Raw genomic sequence first — 10,875 nt, forward strand, 5'->3', positions numbered from 1 at the left:
GTTCCCCTTATTTTCGCCGCAGTCTACGTAAATGTTTACGTAGACTAGACGTGCCAAAATAAGGAACGCAAATGGCAGCACCCATGGGAGCCGACATTTGCGTATGTGCGGTTCTTTGTGTTTTTTTCACTCAGCCATGATAGGCTATGTAAACATTTATGTAGCCTATCACGGCTGACTGCAGGGACGCAAACGGCGGTGGCTATGGCCGCCGCTGTTTGCGTCCCTGCTAGCCAGCGGCTGGATGTCCAGCCACTGGTGGAGCCAGCCGGCAGCTCCTCAGAATCCCTGCGGAGCGGAGCCGGCCGGCCAGGATTCGGGGGAGAGGGACGGAGCGCCTCCCCCCCTGGCCAGAATTTTGGGAGGAGGGACGGAGTGCCTCCCCACCACCACGAATGTCACCCTTCAAAAAGGTAAGTGACTTTTGTACATCCCTAGTTTATTTTTAGTTTGTGCTTAGTGGGGGTTTTGTTTGTTTGTTTTCAGAACACTAGTAATAAAATTCTGTTTTAAGAACCTGGTAAATTCAATGATTTAAAAAAACCCTGCCAGTTTAAGACCAGAGTTAAGGCTATGTCATTTTGGCTCAAGCCAAGAAATTGGAAGCTAAGGTTGATGCCTTAACAATCATACCCCATGATCAGTAATGATGTTGCACGATGTCCCAAACTGTGCTTTCTAAGAAGCATCAAATAGGCATGAGTCAACTCATAGGAGGATTCCTCTAGCAATACAGTAAGGCTCATGTTTCATAAGGCTGTAGAGGACCAGGACAATGTGGGGCATCTTTTCTGGTCCCAGGCGCTCCATCCTCCCTATATGGATTTGGTTAAGAAAAACCAAGGAAAAGTGTGGGTACATGAAGGGTAAGTTATAAGCAAGCATAATTTGTGACATTGCACAACATCATCATGGGGCACATCAGTTAAGGCATCACACTTAGCTTCAAGTTTCCTGGGTTTGTAGAACTGAGCCAACAAGAACCAGCAGGTTATTTGATCATTGAATAAAGAATAGGTTTGTTAATAAATGCAAGTGGACATAGGATAACACTTTGTTAATTTTCCAGAGCAATTGTTTAATTGTGTTGTTCTTTGCTTAGTTTACTTGTAGGAGTGTAGGGGATGTGAAATTCACTAAGCATTCATCAGCTTGGCCCCCTGAACTTTGGTTTTCTTAACCCCCGCCGAGCTGGCCCAACTCAATGAAGATCAAGTTGGGCCAGCTTGCAGATTTTCAGGGTCCCCCCCCTTAATTTGTTCAAATTAAGATATTATGGCCAAAATTGTAAAATAATAATAATAATAATATACAAATTGCAGCTGCAATTTGCATAAAAGTTGATTTAAGAAAAAAAATCACCCCAATTTGTGGGGAATGCTTGCAGCTCAGCTCACAAATGCAAGCCAAGCTGCACACTCTGGGGAAATCTGGCAAGCCTAAAAAGCGTTGGATTTCCCCATGATGGACATCTCTATTTACTTCATGTATTTAAACCTCTGGCATATTCACTTCAGCTGGGATCCAAGGAGAAGCACATTGTTCATATGAAAAGAGTGTTTGTAGAGTTGCATTTCTCTAATATTTTGTTCCCTCTGTGTCACATGTCAAATCACTTTCAAAATTTAGGGCTGTTTTAAAAACAATGTTTGCTTTGGATGAGATTTGTGATCTGAATCTCCATTGCTGTTAGACCTCTCCAAACTGTTTGGCATGGCAAAAAAATTCCCCTTTGGATCTGTATTTGATTTGCTTATTTGGAAAACTGCTTTAAACCTGTATTTCAGCTTTCTGTAATCTATGGCATTATGGCAGTTCTGTTCAAATATTTGCTGTTTATCTAATTAGTCAATAAACCTTTCAATTATTATTTTATATGTATAAGGAGGAATCGACATTTTGGTGATGGGTACATAACAATAATAATCCCTATCAACTGTCACTGTCATAATCCTTATGTATCATAGAATACAGAACGATGTGTGTGTGTGTGTGTGTATAATAGGAACTATTATGAGATGCTTAGAACAACTACAATTAAATTTCAGTTTTCCCTTTCAGACATGGATGACTGTACTCAGTGCCCAGAAGAGCAATATCCAAACGAGGACCAGGATTCATGCATTCCAAAAGTTTTAACTTTTTTGTCTTATGAAGAACCTTTGGGAATCGCTTTAGCCAGTTTTGCTCTTTGTTTTTCTGTTGTCACAGTTCTGATTGTAGGAATGTTTATGAAGCACCACAACAGTCCCATAGTCAAAGCCAACAACCGGGATCTCACATACACTTTTCTCCTCTCCCTTCTATTCTGTTTCCTTTGTGCATTACTATTTATTGGCAAACCAGAGAAAATCACATGTCTTCTACGGCAAACTGCCTTTGGCATGATCTTCTCAGTGGCTGTTTCTTGTGTGTTGGCAAAAACAATCACGGTGGTTCTGGCTTTCATGGCCACCAAACCAGGATCCAGGATAAAGAAGTGGGTAGGGAAAAGACTGGCCATCTCCATTGTTATTTTTGGCTTCCTCATTCAGGCAGGCATTTGCACTTTGTGGCTAGCAACTGCTCCTCCATTCCCAAATTTGTATATGCACTCAGAAGTATTGGAAGAAAATATACTGGAATGTAATGAAGGATCAGTTACTATGTTTTACTGTCTGGTGAGCTACATGGGCTTCTTAGCTGTTATCTGCTTCAGTCTTGCTTTCCTAGCCAGGAAACTGCCAGACAGTTTTAATGAAGCTAAGTTCATCACTTTCAGTATGTTACTCTTTTGCAGTGTTTGGTTGTGCTTTATTCCAACTTATGTGAGCACCAAAGGAAAATATATGGTTGCCGTAGAGATCTTCTCTATCTTATCCTCCAGTGCTGGATTGTTGTGTTTCATATTTTTCCCCAAATGTTACATCATTCTTCTAAAGCCTCAGCTGAACAAAAGAGAGCATGTCTTAGGGAGAAAATACTGAAGATGTTCAGAAGTACATGTGTGTACTTAGAAATGTCTGAGTGTTTTCATCCCAGCAGCTGCCTCCTAGATCCACCTAGATCCACCTCAACATGCCTCTTAAACATGACCCATTTTATAACTTAAATTAAATTACTGTATTTTATCTTATGGGATTTTTGTTTCCTTGTGTGTGTTTTTGACTGAGCTTCATATTTAGGCATTCTTACATTTTTAAGCTGAACATTGCTAAAATAGAAGTAAAATATTCTATGGAGGTATCTGCTGAGAAGGATACTCTGAGGAATGCTTGCTGTCCAGTCAATCCCACCAGTCAATGATCAGTTGTTTACTGGCAAGTGCAAGGCTAATGTCAAGGTCCCTCTTATGACCTGGAGCCCCTGGTGCAGACTCCTTAAAGATCTCTTGCCTTCTTAAGAGTCCCACCTTCCTTCTTTTAAACTCCCTGTTCCCAGTAAAATGCAGTTTAGGCTGTAGATGTGGGGTGACTGACACTCTAGACACAGGGTTTAACCACAACAGTTTACTAGTAGATTTAAAGCAAAAATATTACAACTAAAGGTATTTACACAATGGAGCCGAGTGATAAAAAAGGCATTAAAAGAAAATAAAATTTGCAAAATGCAAGTTCCTTTACCTGAGCTTTCCTTAGACATTTCTAAGCTGCTCCTTCTGCTCTGTTCTTATGATTCTGCTCTCACTTCAGGCTCTGGCTGTCTCTCCCTGACTCTCTTTTTATACCCTCCTTTCTCAAAGTACTTTTTTTGAAAGTACTGCTTCAAGCCTGAAGAAATGAAACTTAAGTGGAGAGATGAAACTCCACTTAAGAAATGAGACTGCCCCTTTCAGGATTATCCCCCCACATAAAACTCCAGGCCTCTAAGCCTGACCCTCCCCCCCCTTTGCCTCTATAGGCCTCCAACCTTCACAGTTACACATAAATTTAAAGAACAGAAGTGGTTTTACATAACAAAATATTGTAGCTCCAACAGCGTATATTCTGTAGAATGGAAATCCTAACTTTTTTGGATTCAACTCAAACCCTCTTCAGTATTTATTTTATTTATTATTTATTAAATTTATGAATTGCCTATCTGGCTGGTCACCCAGCCACTCTGGGCGATGTACAAAGTATATAATAAAACAGTTTAAAACAATAAAATTCTACAATAAAAGCATTTCTAAAATACCCTAACCCACCCCAAATGCCTGCCTGAAAAACCATGTTTTTAATGCACGGTGGAAGCTCATTAAAGAGGGATCATGGCAGAGTTCCCTAGGGAGGAAGTTCCACAGAGTGGGGGCCACCACAGAAAAGGCCCTCTCCCTTGTCCCCACCAGTCTAGCTGTCCTGGCTGATGGGACAGAGAGAAGGCCATCTGAGGCTGATCTTGTTAAGCGGCTTGTCTGGTGTTGCTGGAGGTGCTCCTTAAGATAGGCTGGGCCGGAACCATATAGGGTTTTAAAGGTCAAAACCAACACCTTGAATTTGGCCCAGAAAACAACTGGTAACCAGTGCAACTCCTTCAACACTGGAGTGATGTGATGTCGCCGGTGGCTGCCTTTAATCAGGTGAGCCTCTGCGTTCTGTACCAGCTGCAGCTTCTGAACCGTCTTCAAGGGTAACCCCATGCAGAGCACATTACAGTAGTCTAAATGAGAGGAGACCAGGGCATGGGAGCAGATGGTCAGGAAGGAAGGGGCACAGCCGCTGTATCAGATGGAGTTGATACAGTGCTGTCCCGCTCACAGCTGACACCTAAGCCTCCATGGATAGCTGGGAGCCCAAAATGACCCCCAGGCTGCGGACATGGTCTTTCAAGGGTAGCCGTACCCCATTCAACACCAGGTCAACATCCCCCAGCCACCTCTTGTCTCCCACCAAAAGTACCTTGATCTTGTCAGGGTTCAGCTTCAGCTTATTCCTCCCCATCCATCCACTCACCTAGGGATGTACGAAAAACCTACCTGGCTCTGCGCCAGGCAATCCATGGTGGGGGGGAGGCTCTCCATCCCTCCCCCCGGAATCCTTGACAGGGTGGAGGCAATCCGGTCCTCCCCCCCGGAATCCTGCCCAGCCGGCTCCACTCCGCGGCCAAGCCGCAGAGCCACCGGCCGGCTCCAGCCACCTGCAGCTGGACATCCGGCCACTGGGCAGCCCTGCAGGGACACAAATGGCGGCTGTCATAGCCACTACCATTTGCATCCCTGTATTGAGCCGTGATAGGCTATGTAAGTATTTACGTAGCCTATCACGGCAGGGGGGAAAACCCCAGCTTACACAAATGGCAGTAGCTGCTGCCATTTGCATACACTGGTTTTTTTCCCCCTGCCGTGATAGGCTACGTAAATACTTACATAGCCTATCACGGCCAGGGGAAAAAAACCCAGTGTACGCAAATGGCGGTAGCCACTGCCATTTGTGTACACTGGGTCCCACCCCCCACTGTGATAGGCTATGTAAATACTTACGTAGCCTATCACGGCCTCCGCAGGGACGCAAATGGCGTCCCTGCATTAGCCATGATAGGCTACATAAGTATTTACATAGCCTATCACGGCTATGGAGAGGAGGAAGCAAATGGCGGCCGCAGGATGGCCGCCATTCGCAAAGCAATGTGGACGGGAGCATGTAAATGCTCCGTTTTGCGCTCCTTTTGTGGGTTGGGGGCGGCAGGGACTTCGTCCCGCATGCCTTTCGTGGGTTGGGGGCGGGGGCTTCATTCCATGATGGATTTCGGGGGGCCGAATGCACTGGCATTCAGCCTCACCAAGATCTGTTGCAGAATTCTCTGACATCCCTACACTCACCGTCTCCAGACATTTGATCAGGGATTCTTTGGCCAACCTTGGTATGTGATGCCCATTGTCCTTTCTCCTCATCCCTGGATACTAAATTTGAACAAATGTCTTAATTGTCAATTATACCACCTCCCTTCAGAATTGTGTCAGAAAAAAAAATTCTTTTCAGTTCCACGTAAGTCTTTATCCAACATCTGGAGAAATTTAGTTTGATTCAAGCTAAACATAAAGAACATTTGGCCTCAATCTAACACAGGGGTTTAGCAGCCTTCAGCCCACTGAACTCTATGGATGTCAGCATGTCTAACTCTGTGTTGGATTCATGCTTTTGTCTACATGACATGCGGGGCCATGGCCAGTTCTGATTATGTTGATTTATGTTTTAAATGGCTGTCGATTTAAATTCCTTTCAAAGGAAAATTCATATCACATCAAAAGAGGAGATATAACAGGACAACTATGACCTTAAAACAATCTGAGCAAAATTGGATGCTATTTGCTGAACAATGGAAATAGCTGGTTATAACCTATAAAGTCCTACACAACTTAGGTCTGGGATACCTGAAAGGCCACCTTCTCCCATATGAACTTGCCCATGTTTTAAGAACTTCAGGGGAAGCACTTCCCTCAGAACCACTATCACCAGAAGCACATTTGCTAGGGACAGGAGACAGGGCATTCTTAGTGGCTTCTCTGAGGCTTTGGAACTCCATGCAAAGAGCAGCTGGGTTGGCTGCCTCTTTGTTGTCCTTCTGCCAGCAGGCAAAGACATTTTTATTCAGGCAGGCCTTTGGCATGTAACTGGTTTGTTGGGTTAAGTGCTGTTGTGCATTCTTTTATTGTTGAATTGTGTTTTAATGTATTTGTTTTAGGATTCTTTTAAGTAAGCTTTTATTTTAATTTTTGATTCTTATTATTGTTAGCCATCTTGAGTGTCATTTCATTGGTGGAAATGTGGGATCTAAATCAAATACATAAATAAATATTTGTCCCTTCCAAGGGGAAAAAATTTGTCACATTTCACACAGACCGGTGAAGGGGTTATGCAAAGAGAATCCTTCAAGTTTGGGGGAAGAGATTCATCCTCTCCCCCATGATTGTTGGGAGCAATTTGTATGAAAATAGCATATATTATAAAGGAAACCTAAAGTAAATACAGTGCAACATTTTCAGAAGGATAGGTGCATTTGGTTAGGTAGATACTAGGGATGTACAGAAGTCACTTACCGTTTCGCAGATCTGCTTCGCGGTGGGGGAGAGAGGTGCTCCGTCCCTCCCCCCAGAGTCCTGCCCAGCTGGGTCTGCTCTGCGGGGATTCTGCGGAGCTGCCAGCCAGCTCCGCCCACAGCCCGACATCCGGCTGCTAGCAGCAGGGACGAAAATGGTGGTGGCCATAGCCACCGCCGTTTGCGCCCCTGTACTTAACCGTGATAGGCTACATAAATATTTATGTAGCCTATCACGGCAAAGAAAAAAAATGCATATGCAAATGGCGGCTATGGCGGCTGCCATTTGCATTCGGTATTTTTCGCCGTTCTAGCCTACACAAATATTTACATAGGCTAGAATGGTGAAAAATAGCGAATGTAAATGGCGGCCACCGTAGCCGCTGCCATGTGCGTATGGTTCTCCTGGCCGTGGCTGGCCAGGAGACCAGCCGCCGCCACCACCACTGCACCTGCAGCCACATCTGCGCCCAGGTAAGTGCCGTCCTGGGGGATTCCATCGGGAGGGCGGGGGGGCAGGAGGCTGTTCCACCACAGATTCTAGGGGGCCGGATTCTGTAGAATCCAGCCTCACTGGAATCCATGGCGGAATTCTCTGCCATCCCTAGTAGATACCATTAATGAAATGTAGAAGCTTGCTTGCTTGCTTGGTTGCTTTCTGCTGAATGAACACTAACTGATTCATTCCTTTTACATCCCTCCCAAAAGCACTGGTGTAAGAAGCATAAAATGTGACGTTTCAGAGCTTATTTAAGGCAGAGGCTGTATAAAAGCTGCCATTAAGGTTTTTGGCTAAAAATAAGAACAGCATAAATGGCATAGATAAATATAGGGGAATAGCTGAAAAGAACCAATGTTTGGTTCTATGGGCCTAGTTGAGCCAGAGTGTATTTCAGGAAGTGATTGTTAGTTAGTGGGATCATTCAACCTTGAGAAATAGAGAAGTATAAGGGAATAGCTTGTAGTCGTTGCCCTATTGGGACAGTTGTCAAATTGGCGAACTGGAAGGTATGGCCACAAAATATTAATTAAGAAATGTGAGGACTTTCCAGATTTCTTTGGAAAAAAACAAAATGTCAGCAGTGACAGTAAAACATATGGGTATATTCCCAGTAGAACATATGGGTATATATGGGTATGGGACAGTAGAACATATTCAGATTTAGAGGAAGGAGCTTAAAGGGAGCTAGAACACCTCATGATAACCAGTATGATGATGAGGTATATGAGAACTATGACCCCATCGCTAATATCCCCGTTTTCTGCAAGGTGCTTGAGTGTGTGGTGGCTGGGAACCTTCAGGCATTCTTGGGGGAAGCTGATTATCTGGACCCATTTCAGTCTGGTTTCAGGCCAGGATATGCACTGAAATCTAGGGATGTACGAATTGTGTACTTTCCATGCTGCTTGACTTCCGCAGTTTGTGGCCAGTGCTCCATTCCGCCATTCACAAGCCCCCGGAATTCTCCTCTTTTTTTTTCCACTCTGAAAATTACCAAGATAAATCCATACCAACAACCATAATTCCAGTGCCCAGCTGTCTCCATAAGTCTGCATAAATTCCATAAGAATTACTACTTTTCGTAAATATTTACATTTTTTAAAAGAAATTGAAATCCTCCGTCTCCGTTTAGTTTCAGCAAAAACACTTCCTCTTCCTAGGGGCTTCCCAAAAGAAGGCTGCTTTAGGTGTGTGTGCCTGAGCAATAAACTATTTGTTTAAAGCAACACTGTTTTAAAGAAAGAAAAAACCTTTTAAAATGACCATGCCGGACCATTTTTTTCTTTCTTTAAAACAGAGTTGCTTTAAACAAATAGTTTATTGCTCAGGCACACACACCTAAAACAGCCTTCTTTTTGGAAGCCCCTAGGAAGAGGACGCGTTTTGGCTAGGGATGGCGGAGAATTTCTCCCCGAAACTTCGGGGGGCCGAGCACCAACGTGTTCGGCCCCCCGAACAAGTTTCGGGGAGAAATTCTCCGCACCCCCCCTGCCCCATGCACGCCCCCCCCCGGGATGGGACTTACCTTTGCCGAATGTCCCTCCTGGCAGCGGGTCCAGCCGGCAGTTCGGCGGGTGTTCGTGAGGGGCGGGAGCGGCAGCCGGTCTTTTGACCGGCTGCCGCCGCCGCCATTCCAAGAAAAGAAAAAAAACAAAAACGCCCCCGTGATAGGCTACGTGACGATTAGCGTAGCCTATCACAGCTAGATCTGCAAAGTCAGCCGTGATAGGCTACGTAAATCGTCACGTAGCCTATCACGGGTGACTTTAAAAAAAAAAAAAAGTGCATACGGATAATGGCGGCCCCCATAGGGAGCCGCCATTCGCGTTCCTTATTTGGTCGCTGTAGTCTACGTAAATCTTTACGTAGACTACGGCGAATATAAGGGCAACGCAATAGCGTTGCTCTTATTTTCGCCGTAGTCTACGTAAAGATTTACGTAGACTACAGCGACCAAATAAGGGACGCGAATGGCGGCTCCCTCTGGGGGCTGCCATTAGCGTACGTGCTTTTTTTTAAAGTCACCCGGTATAGGCTACGTGACGATTAACGTAGCCTATCACGGCTGACTTTGCAGATCTAGCTGTGATAGGCTACGTTAATCGTCACGTAACCTATCACGGGGGCGTTTTTTTCTTTTTTAAACTTTGGAGTTCGCAGCCAGGCGAGGCGGGAAGCCTCCTCCCCAGTCTGAATTTTGGCCGGGCGAGGCGGGAAGCCTCCCCCCAGCCTGAATTTCGGCCGGGCGAGGTGGGAAGCCTCCCCCCCTGGCCTGAACTTTGCGGGGGGGAGCAGCGAAGCACCTCCCCCCCACCACGAACAAGCTTCGACGACAGGTAAGTGACTTTCGTCCACCCCTAGTTTTGGCTGAAAGTGAACGGAGATGGAGGATTTCAGTTTAAAAAGAACACCCACAAACAAGGCGGTGAGCACAATTCATTTTTTTAAAAAACGTATGTATTTATAATCGGAATACACTACACTGCGTTTTTATTAACGAAAATTTCGTGACTTTTTGTGGATTACGGGAAAAAAGCCGCATGACTGCTGGCTCCACAGGACCTCGTGGTGCTGTTCAGCAGAGGATTCCGTGGCACAGACTGAAGGGAATTCGATCCCGTTTCAGTCTGTGGCGGAATTCTCTGACATCCCTACTAAAATCGCCTTTGTTGCTCTGACTGACGACCTACTCCAGGTGAAAGGCAGGGGGAGTGCTACCCTGTTGATCTTCCTGGATCTCTCAGTGGCATTTGATACCATTGATCATGGTGTCTTACTGGATCGTCTTTGCAGGATGGAAGTTAGAGGCACTGTGCTACCGTGGTTCTGCTCCTACCTGCAGGGCCAATTCCAGAGTGTGGTATTGGAAGATTCCTGTTCTACTCCATAGCTGTTAAGCTCTGGGGTGCCACAGGGTTTTATTCTATCCCCTGTGCTGCTGAATATCTATATGAAGCCATTGGGTGAGGTCATTAGGAGTTTGGAGGTGGGGTGGCAACAGTACACTGATGATGCTCAGCTGTATTTCTCCTTGTCGTCGGAGTCAGCTGAGGCTGTGAAGGTGGTGGACCAGTGCCTGGAGGCTATAATGGGCTGGATGAATGGCCCAATGAACTGAAGTTAAATCCTGACAAGATGGAAGCTGTGTAGATTGGTGGTTCCCAAGTCTGGGAATTGGATAAGCCACCTGTGCTGGATGGGGTTGCACACCCCCTGAAAAAGTAGGTGCATAGCTTGGGAGTACTCCTAGATCCATCCCTGTCACTGGGGCCCCAGGTGGACTCTGTGGCCCAGAGTACTTTGGGCCAGCTTCAGCTGATCTGCCAGCTATGGGCTTTCCTGGACAGGGATAACTTAGCCACAGTAGTACATGTACTGGT

At 45.4% G+C, this 10,875-nt stretch overlaps 1 protein-coding gene across 1 annotated transcript; it reads left to right on the forward strand.

The window, feature by feature from the left end:
* The first annotated feature begins 2,063 nt into the window (after positions 1–2,063).
* Positions 2,064–2,966, forward strand: LOC146341823 (vomeronasal type-2 receptor 26-like). The gene has a single exon (XM_084807704.1). The coding sequence runs from the start codon at positions 2,064–2,066 to the stop codon at positions 2,964–2,966; it is 903 nt and encodes a 300-aa protein (XP_084663830.1).
* The last annotated feature ends 7,909 nt before the right edge of the window (positions 2,967–10,875 follow it).

This window comes from Heloderma suspectum, chromosome 6, assembly GCF_057233095.1.
Source record: "Heloderma suspectum isolate Gila_16-S chromosome 6, 16-S_ref, whole genome shotgun sequence".
Lineage (NCBI taxonomy): Eukaryota > Metazoa > Chordata > Lepidosauria > Squamata > Helodermatidae > Heloderma > Heloderma suspectum.